Source organism: Ochotona princeps, chromosome 30 (assembly GCF_030435755.1).
Source record: "Ochotona princeps isolate mOchPri1 chromosome 30, mOchPri1.hap1, whole genome shotgun sequence".
NCBI lineage: Eukaryota > Metazoa > Chordata > Mammalia > Lagomorpha > Ochotonidae > Ochotona > Ochotona princeps.
This window is the reverse complement of record NC_080861.1, coordinates 16,166,536-16,191,033: the sequence shown is the minus strand read 5'-3', so window position 1 is coordinate 16,191,033 and position 24,498 is coordinate 16,166,536. Positions and strand designations below refer to the sequence as shown.

Below are 24,498 nucleotides of genomic sequence, written 5' to 3'. Positions count from 1 at the left end.
AAGGACTTGGATCATCCTCTCCTGCTTTCCTAGTCCCTAAGCAGAGAGCTGGTTGGGAAGTGAAGGAGCCGGGACACAATGGGCGCCAGTGTTCGTGGGTAGAGTAGCGCGTTGATTCATTGTGCCAACTCCCACAGAAGCTTTTTCTGACCACTCCATGAAATGGCCAACTGTCCATCCCACCCCATCACAGATGTTCCTTTGTTCAAGATGGTGTCATTGTGAATTGGAGACAGTGCAAAGTTAAAAATGCATTGAAGCGGCAGACATCTGGTCTAGTGGTCAAGACGCTAGCTAAAACTCTTGTGTTCCTTATCAGAGTGCCTGGATCCAAGTCCCAGCTTCCTGCTAATGCACGCCCTGGGAGGCAGCAAGCAGTGGCTCAAGGATTTAGGTCCCTGTCATCCGGATGAGAGACCTGGATGGAGTTCCCGAGTCCTGGATCCAGCCCAGCCCAGCCCAGGCCCAGCCATGGCAGGCATTCTGGAAGTGAGCCTGATGCATCCTCTAACTCCCTCCATCGCTCTTTGCCTCTGAGTGTGTGTTTTTAATTCATTTAGTGGGCGGTGAGGTGGTGTAGGGAGTTAAGCTGCCACCTGTAATGCTGGTATCCCATAACCGCGCTGGTTCTAGTCCAGGCTGTTCCACTTGTGATCCAGCTCCTTGTTAAATGCAGCAAGGAAAGCAATAGAAGATTGCTCCACCGGAGGTGGGGCGGGGCTCCGCTGCAGGCGGGGCGGGGCTTGTTTAGGGGCGGAACCAGGACTGGACCAGGGGCGGGGCCCGGCCGGGGCGGGGCTTGTCTAGGGCAGGGCCCGGACTGGGCCGGGGGCGGGGCCCGGCCGGGCGGGGAGGAGGCGCAGGAAGTGAAAGCCCCAGTTGCTGAGAGGACCAGGAGACGCGCCGGCCGAGGCTGCAGAGGCTGCCGCGGGGCCCGGACTAGGGTGATGGAGAACGGAGCGGTGTACAGCCCCACTACCGAGGAGAACCCAGGCCCTGCCAGGGGCGCCCGGAGCGGCCTGGCCGCCTACTGCTCCCTGGGCCGGCTGCCTTTGCTCCGGCGCTTCCTCAAAGGCTCGCAGCTGGTGAGTCGGGGAGCGGCCGGGGAGCGGGGGCGGCCGGCTTGGCTTCCCTTGGGTCCGCAGCCCTCGCCTGCCCCGGAGGGTGGGCGTGCTCGGGAAGGCGCCCCGGCGCCGCGGAACCCGCCGGTTCCCCGCATCCTCTCTGCGCGCGGTTCTCCGCCTCGCCGCCCCGAGTGTCTTTATTTGGGCTGCGGAGGGCTTTCTGTTTATCTCTGTCTCTGGCCCTTGTGGTTTTCCTCGTGCAAACCCCCACAGAGGCAGTTCAGCTTCCTGGACTACGCGTGACACGGAGGAGTGTGTGTGCGCGCAGTGGCTGGGCTCCCCCGAGCTTTATATCCACTGAGTTAATTTCTGACTCAGCAGAGAGAGTCAGAAGGACCGCTTTTTGTGTACAGGTGTAGGTGGCAAAAAGCAGGACGAGGAATGCTTCTCTTTCCATTGCTGTGAGTTAAAATTAATTCTAGGCAGAACACCATCCACCTGTTGCTGGCAGTGTCTTTTGAGATGTGATTTATCATTCGGCTTGCGCTCGAATTGATCTCCTGTGAATGATGGTTCCAGCCACCTATGCAGGAGAGGCCGACTGGGGGAAAAAAAATCAGAATGGTCTAAATGTGCTGAGGTTTTGTTTTCGTCACCCCAGGTTAAAATAACTCGTTGGTTTCCTTGGAAAGAACTTAGATTCTTCCATCTTAATTGACCAGAACCCAAATTCTTAGAACTCAGATGACCTACTTTTATTGGCACTGCTTTTCAGCCACCCAGAAGGATCAGGTCTGTGGATGATTGAAAAGTGACTCAGAGGACACGGTATGTGGCTCCCAAGAGAATCAGGTGGCCTGTCCCCAGCGTCCCTGTAGGAACTTCCACACTGGCCACCTTTAGGTCCTTACCTCCCTTCGCGGGCTGCTTTCTGCTCCCCACAAATGCTTCCTTCCAAACTTCTTCATGTTAGCTGGCAGGTGACTTTTTTAGATACCAGCTGTTTTTCTCTGCAGTAAAATTCTCATGTTTCTACACAGGGTGTAGCTCTGGGGAACAGAAACCCCTCGTTTATCTGAGACCTTCTCCCGGTTGATAAGACATCAGCTGTATTGGGTTCCTGCCTATTCAATCTGTTCCTGATCGCCTGTTTTTGTCCTCTCTAATCAGAAGTGGCAAAGTTAAGTAAAATTTCCTGCCAGCCTTATTTAACCGAGTGCGCTGTAGTTGTTTGGAATGGAACACAGGCAGACATTCCGGTGGTAGGCTTCTGATTTGGAGGTAGAGGAGAGGATGGATTTAATTTGAAGGTATTTGTTCTCCATTGTTCCTCTGGGGAAGTGGGAAAAAGATTAGAAACGAATCAGTGTTTATGAAACTCACTGGTTTCGTAATGGGGAACTTAAAAGAGTGTTACAGTGCATGAACGCAGAGCTGAAAACATGTTGTTTTCATTATCGCCTTTCGCTTTGACGGCAGTTCTTCTGTTTCTGGCTCGTCACATCTGAACCTTTTCATAATCACAAGACGTGACAGGAGTTACCCAGAAAGTTCCAAGGAACATGAAGTTGGTAACAGCTGTCATCTCACTGAGCCGGGTGGGCCTGCTTCCCCCGACAACCTCTCCTCCCCAGCCCTCACCACACCTCATGGGGGCGCTACGGAAGGGAACCAAGGCCTGCTGAGCCTGTTGGGTGCACCCAGGAAATGCTTGGCAAGAGACCCAGGGAGTAAAGAGAGAGGGAGACCCAGGATGATGGCTTTTCAAGAACTGAACACACTGTACAACTCCACTAAGCAGACAGCTGTAACGCAGAATCCCGTCATCAGAAGAGGGGGACACGATTTTAGGAAGTGACCTTCAGACCCAGTAATGTCACTTAAGATGATATACATTGATAGTTCTGGGGTCTATGAGTCTTATCAGATTCACAGATCCCAAAGAGGAAGGAAGCCTGCTGTAAAATTAGCGCGCACATACTGGACCCAACACAGCAGCCTAGTGGCTAAAGTCCTCGCCTTGCATCTGTCAGGATTCCATCTGGGTGCCAGTTTGTATCCCTGCTTGTGGCCTGGGAAAGCAGTCGAGGACGACCCAGGGCCTTGGGACCCTGTACCTGCATGGGAGACCTGGAAGAAGCCCCTGGCTCCTGATCGGCTCAGATCTAGCTATTGCGGCCACTCGGGGAGTGAACCAGTGGATGAAAAATCTTTCTTTCTGTCTCTCCTCCTCTCTGTAAATCTGACTTTCCAATAGAAATAAAATAAATCTTAAAAAAAAAAAAAACCCACTCACACACACAAACTCTCTCTCTCTCTCTCTCTTTCTCTCTTTCTCTCTCTCTCTCTCACACACACACACTCACTAACAAACACTAGACACTAAACAGTTAGGGATGGCTCCTATCAAAGGCTGGGGTGTTGAAGTGGATTTTTCCCTCAGGTTCTTTCTGTTCTTGAGATTAGTTTTCAAGTGTCCAGGGCTGGGTGGGAGCTGCTGTGAAGACGGCTCAGAGGAGAGGAGAGGAGGGGTGGGGCGGGCAGACAGAACTCAACAGGTCTGGGAGTTACAGTCTCCCTGCAGACAGGGCCTGAATGTAGTCAGCGGCCTGTCCAGAGCCTTCGCATCGCTTTAACCAGCCAACTTACCCTTTCAGAGCCAAAGAATAAATTGTTCCAAGGCCAACGTAGGGAGTTACTGCAGTCCTAACTTCATGTAATCACGATGTGTGTGCGTGTAGTCTTCCCTTATGTCCATATCTTATTCTGTGAGAGTTTTTTAGTGTTTGTTTTAAAAAGGAAGCTTGACATTTGGCACTTTAATTGCTTGCTAATCAGCTGGTACTATGACCTAAATGTGCAGAATTTCCTCTCTGCAGCAAGCCCCACCTTGCGCCCAAAGCACCAGTTGAACGCCTCGCTGGTTGCACAGTGCTGGGATTCGAATCACTCTTCAGGCAGTTGGTTTCTGAATTCATCTGCAATTTAGTAATTTGCACATAAGGTTACTCTGTAAGCAGCTTCTTCCCTTGATATTTTCATTGTTTCAATGTGTACATGTCTGTGTGATAAATTGAATGCTAGGGTTTTTTTTTTAACCTTGGGGAAGATCCACCGTGTTAGCAAATGGGATCTTTGAACCCTTTGTGATGGTCAATATTTGCCTAAGGCAAGGGTGGGAGAAGGCTTGCTTATTTTTTCAGACTGTCAGATGGTGAAAAAAAAAAAGTGAGGTTTATTGATTTTCTTGAAAGAGTTACAGAGGAAGGAAGAGAGTGTTACCTTGAGCCTCTGTCCGCTGGTTCAGTTCTCAAATGGTCCCAGTGGTTAGGGCTGGGTCAGGCCCAAACCGGAAGCTTCATCCAGGTCTCCCATGTGGGTGGCAGGGACCCAAGCACTTGGGCCAGGTTTCACTGCTTTCCCAGGCACAGCTGCCAGGGAGCTGGATCAGAAATGGAGCAGCCAGGACACATATCAGCAACCCTATCCAGTGGTGGTTTTACCTGATAACCCATGATGCCAAGCCCTTAGATTTTAAAATTTGAAATGTTACTTTGTGCTACAAGGCTTGTTATAACAAGCTCATTAATTTATACATTCGTATAGTTTTGTGGCTGGAGCCTCATAGTTAATGGCAAACATTACGAAGTTCTTGTAAAAAGATTTTCCGTAGTAGACTGCTAACAATCCATGATGGAGAATTTGTGTGTTAATTTTAAGAAAGACTGTTTCAGAGAAGAGAGTGAAGCCGAAATCGAGGTTCAGGATAGTCGTTGCCTGAAGGTTTAAAGCCGTCTTGGAGACTTCCTGAATGTGTTGATGGAAGAGCATTGTTCTCACGATTTAGTAGCAAAAAGGGAAATATGCAAAGCTATGGCTGTCACTTCAAAGAAAACCTACCCAAGTGTACATGGGCATGAAATGAAAACTCATCGCCTGGGGAGGAGTGCGGAGTGGGACCTAGGGACCTTGGTCTGTCTTTGTGTATGGCTAACTTGGAGTTCAGCATGTCAGAAATTTATTTCCTTGTGGAAGTATGACAGTGGGAGACTGTGTGTTCCTCAGGGGCCCTCCCAACTCCTAGGGCTTGATTATTCCCATCATTACATGTGGGTAAAAATTTTTTGTCATTAGGAGTTATGCTGTTGTTAGATGCTCTGCGTAATATTTAGTAAGCACTATTTAGTGTGATGACATCATGTTGTTGAGAACCGAGCAGTTTAGCAGAAATTTGTAATCGAGCCTTTTACTCGTGTTATAGTCACCACTCACTTTCCTGATTCAGTCGTGTTTTCTGTCTTCTCAGTTTGATGTTTAATGATGTTGTGATCCAGATGTTGGTGAGACCCACGTGTTGCTGGGTGAGACGCCTGATTCTTGGTGCGGTGATCTGAGAGGCGGTGAAACCTGGAACAGGTGGAGCCTCATGCGGGGTAATTGGGTCATTGAGGGCCCTCCCTCGAAGGGAATTGATGTAGGGGAGCCCCGGTTAGCTGTTGTTACCCAGACTCAACTATCTGTTATCACGGTGGGCAATGGACCAGTATACCACAAAATTTCTTGAAATTCTTCCTTCCCTTAACTTTAACATTTTTGTCTTTTGTAGTACAAAAAAACTGCCTCCTTAACAAATGAGCTAAAAAATACATAATTAACATAAAACAACTACACTCTCACTCCTCAAGCTCTCACACACCCAGGCCGCCCTCATTAGTAGCTGGGAGCATGACTTGCTGGTCCTGTGCTCATCCTGCTTTTCCTTCCTACCCTTGAACTGAAGAATGCCTTTGAACTCCACCCAGTCCTTTCTCCTCCCATCTTCTAACCTGCTAAACCAGGCAGGTGTGCCTTGTTTGACAGCAGTCCGTATTGCTAGGCAGGATCATGACCTAACCACACCCAACTTCTTACCCATTTTTCTCATCATCTCCTTTGGTCAGGCCAGTTGCTTTATTGTCCCTTCAGTACTTATTTACCATGTAGATTCCTGCCCTTAAACATTTTTTTTTTAAAGATTTATTTATCTTATTACAAAGTCAGATATACAGAGAGGAGGAGAGACAGAGAGGAAGATCTTCCATCCGATGATTCACTCCCCAAGTGAGCGCAAAGGCCGGTGCTGCACGGATCCGAAGCCAGGAACCAGAAACCTCTTCCGGGTCTCCCACGCGGGTGCAGGGTCCCAAGGCTTTGGGCCGTCCTCGACTGCCTTTCTAGGCCACAGGCAGGGAGCTGGATGGGAAGTGGGGCAGCCAGGATTAGAACCGGCACCCATATGGGATCCCGGGGCATTCAAGGCGAGGACTTTAGCTGCTAGACCATGCCGCCGGGCCCCTTAAACATTTTTTTATCTCCCACCCGGAATGCCTTGTAGCTGTCCTGGATCTGTGTGTCTGCCAACCTGGGATTGAGCCTGTGTGTCCACTCATCTTTCTGCAACTCTTCTGAACATTTTCCTACGTGATAAAACCTACATAATTAATACATAGTTAGATAGCATAAAATATTTTGTTTCCTGCTGGTCTTGTTGCTGCATCCTGCTTTGTTTTGTTTTTGAATTCATCTCTCTGAACAGTAGAGCAACAGAGAGGAAGAGATGGATTTTCTTCCAACCCCTGGTTCATACACATGGCCACAAAAACCAGGTCTAGGCCAGAGCCAGGAGCCAGGAACTCCATCCTGCTCCCCGACATGGGTGTCAGGCATTCAAGTGTTTGAGCTGTCATTCATCACCTTCCTGGGCATGTTAGCAGGAAGCCAGATCAGGAGCTGAGCAGCCAGGACTTGAACCCACGCTGCGTGGGATGCTGGTGCTGCAAATGGTAGCTAAACTCCCTGCCCCACAATGCTGGTCTCTATTGCTGTATCATTACGTGTTTTTATATGTATCATACTGTTGAATACTCAAGTGCACTTTGTATTACACTGTGGGAAATCGTAACGGAAGGTTTGTAACTGCAGAAATGGGAGAAAGGAGAGAACTGCATGCTGACTATGGCTGATTAAACGAATATATATATTTTTTTAAGATTTATTTTTGTTGAAAAGTCAGATATACAGAGAGGAGGAGAAACAGAGATAAAGATCTTACGTCTGATGATTCACTCCACAAGTGACCACAATGGCTGGTGCTGAGCCAATTTGAAGCCAGGAGCTTCTTCCAGGCCCCCCAGGCAGGTGCAGGGTCCCAAGACCCTGGACCAACCTCTCCTGCTTTCCCAGGCCACAAACAGTGAGCTGGATGGGAAGTGGAGCTGCCGGGATTAGAACTGGCGCCCATATGGGATCCCAGCGCGTTTAAGGCGAGGACTTTAGCCACTAGGCTACCGTGCTGAGCTCTGAACAAATTTCTTGAGCCTTAGCTAGTTAATGCCCAAACTTCACTGTGTACCCTTTGTCCTGTTTGGATATCCAAACAGAAGCTCTCCCTTAGATTTCTCTGAGACTGAAGGTCATGAATACAGCCTGTTCATACATTTGGAACAGGACTTGTAAACACGATTCTGACCGCTTCTGGACAAGCCGGGTCCTGCTCTTTTCTTACCAGAACAGACAAGCAGTTGCTGTCTGCAGTACAGATAAGATGTCATTGTCCTGTAGCCTTTGCGGATGAGTGTTCCTGATGGTCTAATGTTTTTTGTTATAAGAATAATTTAGGGTCAGCTGTTCTCAAACCCCAGTCACAGTCTTAGCTGATTTCTTCTCATAGTTGACTGGCTTTTATAGACCTGAGGTACATGTTTGCAAACTGCTTATGGAGAAATTTTTAAAACTTGGACAAGGTTTCATATAGAGACAGGAGTAAAGCAAGTGCAGTGTTAGATATCTAGTTTTGTATTACCCTGAGTCGTGTATAAACTCATCCTGAATGCTGGCATTGAGCTTAGTGGTCAGGACGCCCGCATCCTGTCTCGGAAGTGCCTGGATTTGATTCCTAGTTGTAGTTCCTGGTTCCAGCTTATTCTCACAGCCGAGCCTGGAAGGCAGCAGTGGTGGCTCAGAGTAATTGGGTTTCTACCATCCGTGGGGGACACCGGGACTGAGTCCCTTGGCGTTGGCCCTAATTATTGCAGACATCTGGGGAGTGAACTGGCAGCTAGTAAATGTCTCTGTACATCTTTTCACTTTCAAATAAATACAAAGTTTTTAAGAATGGAAAAAAAATAGGGCTAAGGAACTGTTTTTTTTGTTTTTTTTTTTTTTTAACTCATCTTGCAGTTTTAAATATAGGTGGAGGAAGTTCCTTTACACAATGGTCTTTAGGGATTGACTTGCGTCATCTCACATGGTGTAACTCCTGGGGATGCCTCATCTAAGCATGTGTCTGAGGGAGGTGGTTTGGAAGGGGTCGTGCTGTCTCATGCCTTGCTGACTTACAGGAAATCCGAGGGATGTATTTTACCTTACACAAATTCTTTCCAGGTGTGTGAATTCTGGGTTGCCAGTAGGGGTAAGGAGTGTAGGATGTCCCTTAGAGTCTTAGATGCTAATTTAGGTTTGACACGCTTTTTAACCTTTCATGTTGAAATAGTAGAGCCCCACAGGAAGTTGCAGCAACGGTGCAGGGAGATGGTGTGTGCGAATGCGTGTTCCTGCCTGTGCGTTTGCGCACGTGCAGGAGCACACTGGAACTCTCTCTGGGCGCCTCCGTGATCAGGATGCTGAGTTGTGGCTCCATCACAGTTTCCTCAACTCCTCCCGGCTTACAGCCATACCTTCCCTGTGTCCCTGGCCATCATGGATGTGTTCTCTGTCAGACAGCGTATGGCCTTCTGCGAGGACATGGCTTGTTACTGTGAGTGATCAAGGAAGACTCCATCTAGGTCACTGTGTGTATCAAGTTTGTGCCTTTCAGGGTCAGGAGGCAGTTGTACCACAGTTTATCTAGCTACCAGAGGTCTTGCATTGTGCCTGGTTCGGTAGCCTAGTGGCTAAAAGTCTTTGCCTTGTATTTGCAAGGATCTTATAGGGGCACAGGTTTGTGTCCTGGCTGCTCCACTTCCCTTACAGTTCCCTGCTTTTGGCTTGGGAAAGCAGTCAAGGATGGTTCAACGCCTTGAGATCCTGCCACCCATGTGGGAGACCTGGAAGAACCTCCGGGTTCCTGGCTCCTGGCTTCAGATTGGCTGCGCTCCATTGTGGCCACTTGGGGAGTGAACCAGTGGATGGAAGATCTTTCTTCTGTTTCTCCTTCTCTCTGTAAATTTGACTTTCCAATAAAAATAAATAAATCTTAAAAAACAAAAAATAAACACAGAAGGGCTTGCAGTTGTCTCTAGTTTGGGGTTACCCTGGATAAAATTGTTAGGACAATTGACTTACTGGTTTTTGCCTAAGCATATGCTTTTTTTTCTCTGGGATGGGCACCTAAGGTTGTAATTGTTGGAATGTATGGTAGATACAAGCTTACTTTTTTTGATTTTAAATTTATTTTTATTGGAAAGGCAGATATACAGAGAGGAGGAGAGACCAAGAGGAAGATCTTCCGTCCATCACGATGATTCACTCCCCAAGTGGCCACAGTGGCCAGGGCTGAGCCAATTTGAAGCCAGGAGCCAGGAGCTTCTTCCGGGTCTCCCATGCAGGTGCAGGGTCCCAAGGCCCTGGGTCGTCCTGGACTACTTTTCCAGGCCACAAGCAGGGAGCTGGATGGGAAGTGGAGCTGCCAGGGAATTAGAACCTGTGCCCATATGGGATCCCAGCGCTTGTAAGACGAGGACTTTAACCACTATGCTATTGTGCCGGGCCCACAAGGTTACTTTTTAATGGGACTGCTGAGCTGCTTGCCTGGCTTGCGTGGCTGTCTCATTGCATTTTTTTTTTTTTTTTTTTTAGTGAAAATGTTTTGCAGAGGAGATTCTTTGTTATATGCCCGGCAGGTGTCTGGATTTAAGAGCAGTCTGTAGCCATCAGTATTTCCAGTTGCTTCTGCAGGCCCGGCTGAGGGGGAGAGCTGCTTCTTTTTAGCCTTTGGCTTTGGGTCATTGGTCATTTTCATTGTGATCATTGTGGCTCTCAGAAGCAAACTCCTGCGGCCAGAAAACCCACAAGCACTGCCCACATGACCCTTGTCTTCTTCCCTCCTATTGCTTAGCTTGTCCAGACCTCAGTGCTGGACCCTGCCATTAGAGAGCCCTTTGCTGCCTTGCACGATACCTACCCATGTCCATGGTTTCTGCTTACGCATTTAAGCAGGCTCAGTTCTCTCTTGAAATTCCCTTCCCTCTGACCTCATCCAAACCACCCTTGCTGACCACTGTTTCCCAGCCCCACTGGTCGCCTGTGTTCTCTCTGGACCACTGCCTGGTCTTCCCTTGATAACGCGGTATTATGACTTAGTCCCCTGCCCCCAACTACAGGGGCATTTTCTTGCTGCTGTCCCTTCCGGCTCAGTCCAACATCGGTGATTCAGTGTTGTTCCTACTTGGCCCCCAAGCGGTGCTGAACACTCCTAATTACCTTCTCTTGGCGGAAACACTTGATTTGTTGGCTGTGACCCCGGCACTGCTGCTCCTAATTGTTGGCTCATGTTTGCCCTCTGCACTCCCCTTAAACATGGAATTCCATAGAACTCTGCAGAAGGCCAACTTCCTTCATTCTGGGTGAGCTGATCCTCTCACCCAGCAGCTGCTTTGTGCGTCTTCATTGGCATCTCAAGACTGCCGCCTTAACCACCCTCCTAAGAGCTCCATATCCGCGCATCATTTACCTGCTAACCATGTTTCCACCACACACTTAAAAAACAAGAATAATGTTTATTTTTATTGGAAAATCAGATTCACAGAGAGAAGGAGAGGCACAGATAAAGATCTTCCATCTGCTAATTCACTCCCCAAGTGAGCCGCAACGGCCAGTGCTGCGCCGATCTGAAGCCAGGAGCCAGGAGCTTCTTCCAGGCCTCCCACACAGGTGCAGGGTCCCAAGGCCTTGGGCTATCCTTAACTGTTTTCCTAGGCCACAAACATGGAGTTTTAAAGGAAGTGAAGCAGCTGGGATATGAACTGGCACCCCATGGGAACCTGGCAGATGCAAGGCAAGGACTTTAGCCCACTAGGCTACTGCACCAGGTCCTCACCTAACTCTTTTTGAGTTTCCCTCCATCACAGCACAGCTGAGGTGGAACTTATTATTTTTTTTAAGATTTACTTATTTTTAATGGAAAGGCAGATATGCAGAGAGGAGGAGAGACCAAGAGGAAGATCTTCCGTCCGATGATTCACTCCCCAAGTGAGCCGCAACGGCCAGTGCTGCGCCGATCTGAAGCCAGGAACCAGGAGCTTCTTCCGGGTCTACCACACGGGTGCAGGGTCCCAATGCATTGGGCCGTCCTTGACTGCTTTCCCAGGCCACAAGCAGGGAGCTGGATGGGAAGTGGGGCTTCCGGGATTAGAACCGGCGCCCATATGGGATCCCGGGGCGTTCAAGGCGAGGACTTTAACCACAATGCTATTTCTCCAGGCCCAGGTGGAATTTATGTTCTTCCTTGCATCCTGGCCTCTGAAAAAGAGGAAGTGGGGAAAAAAAAACTCTTGTTAGCATACACACTACACAATAGTGGGAGTGCTGCTAAAATTCACCTGCACTTCCTTGAATAGCACACTGGAGTTAGCCATCCTGTGTTCTCTGCCGAATGTCCTGTCCCCACCCTTGTCACCCACGGCCTGCATGAGCAGCAGGGGCTCCTGTAGTACTCCTGCGTGTTCCTCTGACATCAGTGGGGTTGGGTTGTTCCCAAACCAGTTTATGCCAGTAATAGTTTTTATAGTCAAACACGTAAACTAAAATTAAATGTCAGAATTACTGCCATGGAAGGACTGACAGATCAGTTACTAAAATGCTTATTGGTTATGGGATGAAGTAAGAGGAGGACAAAAAACTGCAAAAATGGTCTGACTCTAGAGGATTCTGTATTGTTTCTCCAGTGTCATAGACCTGGCTCCGTTTTGGGCAACATCAACCTGGAAGTGGTAGTCCATGCTTGATGAAAGTGATTGAGGCACGCATTAAAAACATGATATTCAAATCAGTAAACTCTTAAAGGAAAGATCCACTGCAAAGGAGAGGTGGCGTGGAATGGGGAGAGGAGTGTGTGGTGCAGTAGTTGAGTGGCCACTTGGGAAGTCCCATCTACTGCGCTTCCAGTCCGGCTTCCTGCTGATGCGCACCCTGGGAGGCAGCGGGTGACGGCCCGTCCATGGGCCCCTGACACCCATGGGAAAGACCTGGATGGAGGTCAAGGCTTTTGACTTCAGCCTATCTCAGCCTGGCTGCCACGTGGAAAATCTCTTGCTGTCTCTTCTCTCTGCCTTGAAAATAAAAATGTAAATAAATAGAAAACAGTTTCAAAAAGATAGGTGTGTACATGTTTCAATTTTTAAAAAAAAATTTATTGGAAAGTCAGAGAGCCAGAGAGGAAGAGAGCCAGAGAGGAAGTAGTCTAATCCGTCACTGCTGCCCTGCTCACCATGGATCCCTGATTTCTTACTTCCGTATCCTGGCTGGATGGCTGCCCCAAGGTTGGTCTACCTCCTGTCCTTTCTCCATTTTGTAGCTGGCAAGAAGTGCTAAAAGCATAAACTGGATCATGTCCCTCAGTTTATTGAAAGCCCTTAAAATCTAGCCGCTCTCCAACTGGTTAGTGAGAATGCTGGAATCTGCCCTCTGCTCACCTCTGTAGGCCCGTGCCATCTTTTGTTGTGTTGCCTTTTCCTGCCTGCAGACTCTGCTCTTTGGTTGTGTTACCTTGGCTGGCTTCCAGGAGTCAGCTGGGACTAGTTGTGTGTGTGTGTGTGTGTGTGTGTGTGCGCGCGCGCGCGCGCGCACGTGCGCTGAAGGTGGGGTCAGTGCCACACGCCCTCATCTCTGGGGTATTTTATGTTCTGCTCGTCTGTGGGGAGCTTTTCTTTCCTACACCCCAAAACTGACCCTGCAGTCCTGCAGGTCTCAGCTGTCTTTCAGAGTGAGTGCCTGTTCTGGTTGTGTTTCTTTCTAGCATTTAACCTGCCTTATTTTGTGGACTTGTATCCCCTTGAAGGCAGGTGTACTGCAAGTGCGACCTAGGTGAGGCTCGGTCACAAATCTCTTTTGCCAACTTTTTAAATGGTTGAGAAAACAAGTGGTGTTTTTTGAATAGCGTAGGTTGTCTGAAAAACCCTGACGCCTGACATTTTGTTCTTGTAGCTGCTGTCCCTGCTGGCCTTCATCTGTGAAGAAGTTGTGTCGCAGTGCACGCTGTGTGGAGGACTTTACTTCTTTGAGTTCGTGAGCTGCAGTGCCTTTCTTCTGAGTCTGCTGCTGCTGATCGTGTATTGCACTCCAGTTTACAACAGAGTTGATGCCCTGAAAGTGAAATCATCGGTGAGCGTGAGAAAAATCTAGCCCTTTGTGAGGAGTGCTTCCGTGTTGTATTCTTGCACAGTTTTTTTTTAAAGCTTTATATGTTTTCATTGGAAAGATTTACAGAGAGAAGAAGAGACAGAGAGAAAGATCCCCCATCCGCTGGTTTACTCCCCAAGTGGCCGCAAAGGCTAGAGCTGAGCCAATCCAAAGCCAGGAGCCAGGTGCTTCTTCCAGGTCTCCCACGTGGATGCAGGGTCCCTGAGGCCTTGGGCCATCCTCTACTGCTTTCCCAGGCCACAAGCAGTGGAGCCACTGGGATTAAAACTGGAGCCCATAAGGGACCCTGATAAGTGCAAGGCAAGGACTTTAGCCACAAGGCTTCCACGCCAGGGCCTCTTGTGCAGTTTTATTGTTCAAATAGGAATGCTCTAGAAATTCCAGCAATATGAAAAGACAGTGTCCATCATTTCGGCTGTCACCTTTAAGCAGCTGGGTCTCCCCTGCCATGAGGGGTGAGAGGGGCAAGAATGGGAACAGCCCTCTAGCTTGCAATTATAGGGAGCTTAATCTAGTTCATGTTAGTTTTGTTTATAAAATTAGAGTTTTGTTAATTTTGCTGCTTCACGGTTCAGAGTGTCACTCCTTGGTTCTCTAGCTATTGATTATGCACCTGTCGTATTCCAGCCATGAGCTAAACCCTGAAGATGCAGTAATGAGCTAATGGGAGCTATTTTTAGAGCTTTAAGTAAAATACCATATAATTTTTGTGCTTTGATTTTATTGTGGAAAAAGTTGTCTAAGGATGAATGCATTGATTGAATTTATGGTAAAGAAATTTCCCTTATAATGTAATCATATGTTGGAGTCTTAAGTCCACAAAGTCAGAAATGTTTACCTTCACAGACTTAGTGTGTTGAGTTTATGTTTTTATTTGAGTATGTTTTGGATTTGTAGGGAGGTCAGAATTGCTAAATTTAAGAAAGAGTTGAGGGCCTGGAGTGAAGTGCTTGTCTCACATGTGCCGGAATCCCATATGGGCGCTTCTTCTAATCCTGGCAGTCCCACTTCCCATCCAAATCCCTGCCTGTGGCCTGGGAAGGCAGTTGAGGACGGCCCAAAGCCTTGGGACCCTGCCCCTGCTGGGAGACCCAAAAGAAGCTCCTGACCCCTGACTTCAGATTGGCTCAGCTCCAGCTGTTGCAGCCAGTTGGAAAGTGAATCAGCAGATGGAAGATCTTCTTCTCTGTCTTTCCTCTTCTCTGTATATCTAATTGTCTAATAAAAATTAAATTTTTTTTTAAATAGAGAGTTAAGCAATTTGCTTACTTTAACATTTATCACTACTGTTTGCAAAAAGCTACATATGCTAAGGTTGACACAAAATTTCATATGGATGCCAGTTCGAGACCCAGCTGCTCCTGTTCTGATTCAGCTAAGGTAGCCTTGAAAGCAGTGAAGATGACCCACGTGCTTGGGCCCTGTACTCATGTGGGAGACTGGATAAAGTTTCAGACTTTGGCCTGTTCCAGCCCTGGCCATTTGGAAAGTGAGGTTATTTTGTTTATAACTCCTGCCTTTTAAATAGATAAAATTGAAAAATACTTATCTCTGAAAAAAAAGAATAAAAATTATGATAAAACTTTAATTATTAAGAGCAACAAATGAGGCAGGCATTTAGTCTGTTGATTGACGAGCCAACATTAAACATTGTAGTACGTGGGTTCAATTCTGTTGGCTGCTGAATTTTGCTTTACTTAAGATATATTTATTTATTTGAACATAATAGGATGGGAGAGACAGAGGTCTATCATCTACTTTTTCACTTCCCAACTACCCATAATAACTGGGATTGGTTCAGGCAAAAACAAGGAGCCAGAAGAACCTTTTGGGTCTCCTGCATGAAGCCAGTGATTGGTCCATCATGGGCTGCCCCTCAGACATGCTAACAGGGAGCTAGATGGAAAGCAAGGTGCCCCGCCCAGGAGACAGCACTCTGACATGGAATGCAGGTGTCCCAAGTAGTAGTTTAAACTGTCATCTCCACATCCCTTGAATTTTTTTCCCACTCCTGGGCCTGGCAGGAGGGCATGGCAGCGAGGGCTGTGAGGTTCTTCGATCGCTGATGGGTCCGGAGGAGAGGTGCGATGGGCTGCGGCTGATGGGTAAGGGACAGCACCTGCTTCTCGGGGAACCGCTCCCACCTCAGGCTTGGGCCTTCAAGCCTTGTACTCTTTTTTTTTTCCATCTCTTGAATTTTGTGCTATGGGACTCTAGTTACCTTAAGGCATATTTCTAAGTTAAAGGATTGAACATTTTTTTGAAGTTGATAGCATACAGAAAATGACTTTGAGAAGAACCTAGCATTTAAATCCAAACCATCAGGTGTTTGATGAACACAAACGTGCAGGTTGGAGTGCGGCCAGTGTGTGACACCTGATAGTCGCTGTCAGTGCATACTGAGTGCCAGTGTCACTGGCTTAAAGGTGAAGGTGAGCTGAGGTTTGGGGGGGGTGAGTTTAATGTGGCAGTTAAACGTGTCACTTGGGACATTCACATCATTTGCCAGAATGCCTGGGTTCAGGTTTAAGCTCTGCTGCCATCTTCATCTTCCTGCTAATGTGTGTCCTGGAAGTAGCAGGCTATGGCTTGAGTGGTTGGGTTCCCACGACCCACATGGAGACCTGGATTCAGTTTCTAGCTCCTAGCTTCTGCCTGGTCAAGCACTCATATTGTGGGCATTTGGGAAATGCATAGGTAATCTCTTTCTGTGTTTCTTTCAAAGAAATAAAAATAAATAAACAGGGTTCCACGCAGTGGCTTAATTGACTAATCCTCCCCCTTCCAGTGCTGGGATCCCATATGGGTTCTGGTTTGTGTCCAGCTGCTCCACTTCCCATCCAGCTCCTTGGTTGTGGCCTGGGAAAGCAGCAGAGGATGGCCCAAAGCCTTGGGACACTGCACCTGCACCTGCCTGCTTCGGATCAGCTCAGCCCCAGCCATTGAGGCCACTTGGGGAGTGAACCAGAGGATGGAAGATCTTTCTCTCTGTATCTCCTTCTCTCTGTATATCTGCCTCTGCAATAAAAATACATAACTCTTTAAAAAGGATACCAGCTGACAGCTCTAGGTGTTGTTAAGGTAAACACTGTCAGTGCAGGGATTTCAGGATCACAGTGATGTCAGAACTCAGTGTTTCACAAATTGCAAATAAAACACAGTTTGGGACTAACCTTAGAATTCTTGTTCATTATACTTTAGAGTGAAAATTCTGCATTTTGACAGGTAACTACATTCCAGGTTGTACAAGAAGAAAGTTCTCCATTGTTTGGACTGTTTGCATGGTAGTTTGTGAAGATTTGCATTTTTTTTTAAAGATTTATTTATTTTATTACAGTCAGATATACAGAGAGGAGGAGAGACAGAGAGGAAGTTCTTCCGTCCGATGATTCACTCCCCAAGTGAGCCGCAACGGGCCGATGCGCGCCGATCCGAGGCCGGGAACCTGGAACCCCTTCCGGGTCTCCCACGTGGGTGCAGTGTCCTAATGCATTGGGCCTTCCTCGACTGCTTTCCCAGGCCACAAGCAGGGAGCTGGATGGGAAGTGGAGCTGCTGGGACTAGAACCGGCGCCCATATGGGATCCCGGGGCGTTCAAGGTGAGGACTTTAGCCACTAGGCCACGCCGCCGGGCCCCAGATTTGCATTTTAAACATTGAAGGTTAAAATAAAATTTTCATTGCTTTCCTCAACAGCAAAACACTATCCATAAAATTTTCAGAAGTATGTAATTGTTCTCTTTAACAATGTATCTATAGTCTTTAAAGGATATTGATCTTTTTGACAAAAAAATATTGTTCAGTTTAGAAAAGTCTTGCACGCTAAACAAAATAGAAAACATTAGTTCATCAGGATTAAGTACAATACGTATTATTTATTTGAAAGGCAGAGAAAAAGAAATGGAGAGGAAAAGAGAGATTTTCCATCACTACTTCAGTCCCCAAACGCCCATGTTTGTTGGGACCGGGTAGGGCTGACCTTAAGGAGCTTGCAGCTCATTCTGTATTTTTCTGTATGGGTGAGAGAGAGCCCAAGGACTTGAACGTGTCAACAGGAAGCTGAATCAGAGGCAGAGGAGCGGGGAGGCAGCCCCTCTGATGTAGGATGTGGTATCTCAAGTGACAAAGTAACTGTGAAGTTAAACTCACACACTCAGGAGCGTGTTGTGGCACAGCAAAGTAAGCCACTACAAGATCACAAAGCCTTTTGCAGGCTTGATTGCTCCGCTTTCAATCCAGCTGTCTGAGAACAAGCTTGGGACAGGAACGGAAGGTGGCCTGGGTAGTTGGGACTCACAAACAACCCTCCCCTTCCTCCCCCCACCTCCGCCCCGCCCCGCCCCGTGGGAGGCGAGGATGGAATTCCTGGAATTCAGTGTGGTCCACAACCAGTCATTTTGGATAGAAGATCTCTCACTCTGTCTCTCGCTCTGTCCCTCTGCCTTTCAAATAAATAAATCGATCTTTTTCAAGCAAAACAAAACAAAAAACTTGCTCCCAGACTTGAGCATTTGAAACGTTATTTTAGAATCAATACCAATTTTAAAATACTGGGGCAAAAAATTAATTTTTTAAGATTTATTTATTTTTATTGGAAAGTCAGATATACAGAGAGGAGGAGAGACAGAGAGGAAGATCTTCCATCTGATGATTCACTCCCCAAGTGAGCCACAACGGCTGGTGCTGTGCCGATCCAAAGCTGGGAGCCAGGAACCTCTTCCAGGTCTCCCACATGGGTGCAGGGTCCCAAGGCTTTGGGCCGTCCTCAACTGCTTTCCCAGGCCACAAGCAGGGAGCTGGAGGGGAAGTAGGCCAGCTGGGACATGAATTGGTGCCCATATGGCAGATTACCACCACAAGCAGAGACTTAGGTTACAATACCATCAGATAAAATCATTGATTGGGCCCGGCGGCGTGGCCTAGCAGCTAAAGTCCTTGCCTTGAACGCCCCGGGATCCCATATGGGCGCCGGTTCTAATCCTGGCAGCTCCACTTCCCATCCAGCTCCCTGCTTGTGGCCTGGGAGCAGTTGAGGGAAGCCCAAAGCCTTGGGACCCTGCTCTTGCTGGAAGAAGCTCCTGGCTCCTGGCTTCAGCTCCACCCAGCTCCAGTCATTGTGACCATTTGGGGATTGAACCTGTGGCTAGAAGATGACTCATTCTGTCCCTGCTGCTCTCTGTATGACTCTGCCTTTCCAATAAAGTTAAATTTTTAAAAGATTTCATTTTTTATTGGAAAGCCATGACAGGTTTTCAGAGAGATGATGTCTGAATGATGGTTTTGCTAAAATATCTTCTTGAACAGACACCAAACATGAGTAGATAGAACTTTGCATGTACAGATTTGTAAGTCACACTCATGGAGAAAGTACCCCAGGAAAATGCCTCTTTGTAGAATTGAAAACTTCTTAAACTTTTTAAAAATGTGAAGTCAGTGATGTTGGCACTGATGTTAGCGGAACTCGCATTTCCAAAAACTCAAAGTGTTGAGCCTAAGCACTCAAGGCCGTGTATAGTGGCTGTTGTTTGACAAGCTTCCCTTACTGAATGAGTGTGTCAAGTGAGCCTCCTCTGGGGAAGCCCGGGAGAGCACCTTGGCACCTCATGGCACCTTGTGGCTATGTCTACGTGATGATCATTACTACCAGACTTATGATCTACATTATGATTGTTATGATGAGCGAGGGAAGCTTCTGGTAATAGATGAGCTCATTGGACGAGCTCCCATGGATTACTGACCGGGAACAAGGGAAGGTGATGTGTTCTTGCCATACATGGGCACACTATTGGCAAAAGCCTTTATTTTTGATGGGTGATTCTTCCGGTTCTCCCTTTTCCACAGTGTTGTCAAACTAAGGAAGTATACTCAGCATCCCATCACAGGAAACTTTTAAAAGAAAAAAAATTTCCTTGGTTCAAGTAAAATGGGATCCTGTTAAATCCGTTGCCTTAGATTACTTTAATGTCATAGGAAAAAAAAAAAGAGGACACCCTCACCACCCCAAACATGGCCTCTTAAAAGATTGTTTTTGTTGAAAGGGCATCTTGCATACTCAGAATAAAATGTCCAGTCCAAAATGTGGCTAATGTTTCTTTGTAGGGCAGTTACTGAATGCTTGGTTTATTGCAAAGTTATAAGTTTGGATTGTATTGGGATTTTAAAAAAAGTAAGCCTTTGAAATTTTGCAAAATTAAAGTGTTTGCTGTTATGAGTCTAACCACACTGTATTCCTTCTGTGTTTTTCTGCGTGTGTAGGATTTTTATATTACCTTGGGGACAGGCTGTGTATTTTTGCTGGCATCCATCATTTTTGTCTTCACGCATAGCAAGACCTCAGCTGAACTTGCAGCAGTAGTAAGTACCTTGTATTCTTAATTTTTGCTTTTGTTTTGTGTTGAAGTGCAGAATTTGGAAAATTTTACAGAAGATAAAACATACAGGAGGAGATCATCTTTTATCTTTTTTTTTTTTAGTGTTCTTTTGAATAGAAGCCATAAAAGCAAGTAATTGACAGCTTTAAACACTCCTGTCTAGAATTTGAGTTTCGATAACAGAAACACACGTACTTCCCATGTGAATTTGTCATTGTCCATGGAGGTGGTAACATGACTGTCATCTCATCTTACTCCATTTTTCGTTTTACCCGAAGCACACCTGCAAGCCAGATGCTATTCTAGGTACAAAGAATACAAAAGAAATGACGCAGAGGCAGCCTGTTCAAGGAGCTGCACGGGGAAACAGTATGGAACGGACCTCTGAATGCTGACCCACTTGGCAGTGGGTTGGTCCTAACTTCCCAAGTTCATCAGGTCTTTTTGGGGAATACCATTCGGGATGATTTTTGAGGAAATCCATGTTCCTATGCTTTTTGAACTTCTTGTTTACTCTTTCTAAAAACCTGATGTGCCTGAGAACTGGTCTGTGATGGAGCAGTCCAGCCAGCTCTCTTTCATGATTCCCTTTCACAGTCCCCACCACCAAGAGAAGCTACTTGCTTCTCCCAGATGTTGAAGTGTCGTTCTTAGTTGTAAAACTGAGCAAAACACCCCAGAGCACAAGAAAGGGAAAATGGAATGGAATGACTCAGTTTTTTGGTGGCAAATGTTGGCACAGATCTTAAGACCGTGCTGGGGACACCTACATCACATATTGTTACCATGCATGGATCAGAATTCCTCCCACTCTGGCTCCCAGCTAGTGTGTCTCCTGGGAGGTAGCAGGTGGTGGCCTAAGGACTTGAGTCCCATGTGGAAGAGCTGGATGGAATTTTTTGAGATTCCTAACCTTGGCCTGTCCAGCCTTGAGGATTGTGGGAAAATGAATCAGTGGACAGAAAATCTCTAACTGGCTATGTCCTTGTCTTCCTGCCTTTCAAAGTAATAATAATAAAATTAAAAATTTCATTCCATATAAAATCCTTGATGTCCGATTTTATTTTTTAAAAAGGAATTCAGGGTATTCTGAGTTTTAGAAAGGTAAAACTGCACAGACACTGTATTTTGTGACACCTGTCATTTCTCATTGGTATATCTGAAGCAAAGCATATGCATATTTACAATAAAATAAAGGCTATGAGTTGTCCTACTTTTTGTCAGTTTGGGTGGCTTTTTTGGGACTCAGAATTGTAAATCAAGGATCAGAGAGCTGGAATGGCCCCAGTGTTACGAGCCTGAATGTCTCACATTGGAGAAAATTCTTCTTGCATGTCAGCTGGTTTCTGCTTAGCGCTAGGTTCTTAATAAAATTGAAGCTGTACGTGTCGGAGTTGTCTGCTAATGGATCACTAAAACCACTTCTTACAGTAGATCCACTCAAAGAAGTTCAGAGTCACACGGCTACACTCGGCCTGTTATGTGACTGTGGTTTCTTTGTGCTATGCATGTAAGAACACAACATAGAAACATTACTGCTGGACCTGGACTCATTTTAGCAATCAGTAATACTTACATACAGATAGGGGAAGCAATTGACGAGAAAAGAACAGACTTACCAGGGTCTCGGGTTTTGTTTACTTGTTTTTGTTGTAGAGGAGTATAACAGGGTGGTCAGTAAAATACTTCTGAGTCTCAAAATATATGATACCTTGAGCAGGAAAGGAAGTTAAGGATAAATTGAGTTCTGGCAGGGAAGAGAGAAGCATGGCAGAAAATTCTTACTAATTACTAAAATAGAGTTTGTTTACATATTTGAATTAGACTATTATCCTGCTTAATTTCATGTTGTCTGGTGGTTTTGAAAGTGTTTATATGAAGTGTTATAATTATTAAAGAATTAAGTATTGTTATAATGTATAATTACTGGATATTACCATTCATAAGTATTTAAACTATGGAAAGTCTTGTAGACTTAAATAAGCGAGTGAATGCAGTTTAAAAGCGCGGAAGCAGTGAGCGAGAGGACCAAGTTACTTGCCTGGAGTTTAAAGGGTAGCAAGCCCCTAGGCAGGGGAGTTCTCAGAGTTGGTCAGGGATGGTTTCTCAGACAAGGTGCCATTTTGAGTGTGAATGAAGAACTTGGGAAGTTTGCCACAACAAATAAGGGCAGAAAGACCTGAGGGTTAACTGGTACTTACACTTAAATTGAACGTATGGGGGACTATCCAGGTGAATGAATGAACTTGGAGTTCAGTTTGCAGTCTGTTGAAATGAAACTGAATGCATTTTCTATTAAGTGGCGAGTCTGGGGAGAGGAGAAGGGGCCGGGACCACGTGGCTCTCAGGTGAGCCTGAGAGTTTGGTCTGGTGGTTAAGATTAGGTTAAGATACCCACATCCGCAATTGGAATTTGTGGGTTCAAGATCAGCTCTTGGCTCCCGATCACAGCTTCCTGCTAATGCAGATGCCGGGAGGCAGTGTCGATCGCTCAAGTGGCTGGATTCTTGCCACGCATGTGGGAGGTCTAGCTCAAGTTCTTAACTCCTAGTTTCTGCCTGACCCAACTGTTCTAAAAATTTGGGGAGTGAACACACTTTCTCGCGCTCTCTGTCACTGAAATCAAGAGATAAGATGTTAAGAATCATGGAGGTGGAGAGCTGGAAGAGACTTCAATTATGCTTCAATTACTGACTGCAGTTTTCTTCTATACAGAGCATTGTTTGGCCTCTACATCCTTAAAGCTTTTGCTAATGAAGAGGCTGTGTCGGGAGCATAGTGTCTGTCCCTTGTCCAAATTCTCAGAATGTTTGACCGAGTGTGTGTTAGAACAGTACAATGAGGAAGTGTTTGAAGGAAGAGGAAGTAAATGGTGGCGTCATGTCACTGTGTCATTACAGTGTGACAGTTAACTGGAAACGCATCACAGGTTGTTTGGTCTAATCGTAGTTTTAAAATGAAATTGGTTTTGGTACTAATAGCTTTTCCCCTTTTCACCTAAGCCATTTTCACATCTGTGGATGAGACTAACCATTGCAAGTAACCTTCAGTCATCTGTTAGCATTTTATTTTGTAGCATTTGACAGTTTCTAAAAATGTATTGATTTATTTGAAGGACAGAGTTACAGAGAGACGAGACTCCAGCTGTGCCTGTCACCAGCAGGTTCACTTCCAGATGGCCACCACATCTGGGGCTGGATCAGGCTGCAGCTGGGAGCCTGCAACTCTATCCAAGTCCTCCCACATGGATGGCAGGCCCCTAGGTCCTTGGGACAGCTTCCCCTCACATCCCAGGTGCATTCGCAGGAAGCTAGACTGGAAATGGAGCAGGCAGGCCTTCAGGTGGTCCACCATATGTGATGGTAGCACTGTGAGCGAGGGGTTTTCACTTGCTACACCACAACACTAATCCCTGTTTTACATCTTTTCATGGGATAGTCTTCTCCATCTATTAACCTTAGTTTCATAGATTGATTATCCCACATATACACGTAAGACAGGACATTGTATTTTGTGCAACTTTAATGAATAGTGTCCTAGAAATTTTCATTTGTAGATAAAATGGATAAATCCTGCTTACATGAAACTTTTAGCCAATGTCGGATTGTATTGCGAACTTCCATATATAACCTTTCCTTTTTTTTTTTTTTTTTCCAGGTGTTTGGATTTCTGGCAAGTTTTATGTTCCTGTTGGACTTTGCCGTGATGTTCTATGAGAAGCAGCAGGAGTCCCAGTTGAGAAAGCCCGAGAGTACCGCGAGGGCGGAGACGCTCACCGAGCCCCTGAATGCTTAAAGACTTGAAGCGGAAGCAGGTGGAGTGGAAGGTAGCTGCTTTTGTGGTCTCCGGGCCCCGGTAGGAGCTCATGGAGGATCTGGGCTTGTTTAGACCATTTCTGTCTAAGGCGTGGGGGAAGGGAGAAGGCAAAGGCTGTATGGGGTAGGGGACTGTTGGGCGGTCACTATACGTTAGGTCAGAAGTTTTCGAGTTGTTTGTATTTTTCTTTTGTTTTTAGATAACCGACAAAACCTTTATCAAATGGAGGGTTTGGGGGTGGTGAGGGAGAGTAGTTTTTAATGCACACAACTCAGCTGGAGATACATGACCCTATTATTTCCATTACAGAATGTCTTACTAAGCTTAGCTTCCAAATGATGCTATATAGCTGTGTAAACACCGTGATTGTATCATGCATTTAGAACTTGTTTCATTTCTAAATTGATTTGCTTTGCATTTTATGACTAGATTATGTTCTGTAATGGAAGATTTGATGTCTCTTTAAGAGACTGATATTTAAATGTTGGCCTAGAGTTTTTTTTTTCCTTAATACTACATTTTTGTTGTATCTCCCTTAGCCTTAAAATTATCTTGTAACACTTGAAAATAATTACTACTAACCCTGAGACTTCCATGTAGCCTAATATAAAATGGGAGATGTTGGTATTTTATATTTAGGAAAGCAACAACACCAACAGCCTCATGTTTATTAACTGTACTTTGGTTGTTGATGTCAAAATGTAGAGTATGATACAACCTAGAGAACAGTGCAGAAACTGGTAACTATGGACCAAAGGTAAGAAAGATACAGACTTTTGGTCCTATCCAGTGAAAGTGATTATAAAACAGACTTGGACCACTTACCAAGTTCCGACTGAATTCAACAAGTGT

At 46.2% G+C, this 24,498-nt stretch overlaps 1 protein-coding gene across 1 annotated transcript; it reads left to right on the top strand.

The window, feature by feature from the left end:
- The first annotated feature begins 865 nt into the window (after nt 1–865).
- CMTM6 (CKLF like MARVEL transmembrane domain containing 6) lies at nt 866–23,711 on the top strand. Its single transcript, XM_004588253.3, has 4 exons — nt 866–1,085; nt 13,245–13,421; nt 19,715–19,813; nt 23,488–23,711. The coding sequence occupies exons 1-4, from the start codon at nt 948–950 to the stop codon at nt 23,623–23,625; spliced, it is 552 nt and encodes a 183-aa protein (XP_004588310.2). The 5' UTR covers nt 866–947; the 3' UTR covers nt 23,626–23,711.
- The last annotated feature ends 787 nt before the right edge of the window (nt 23,712–24,498 follow it).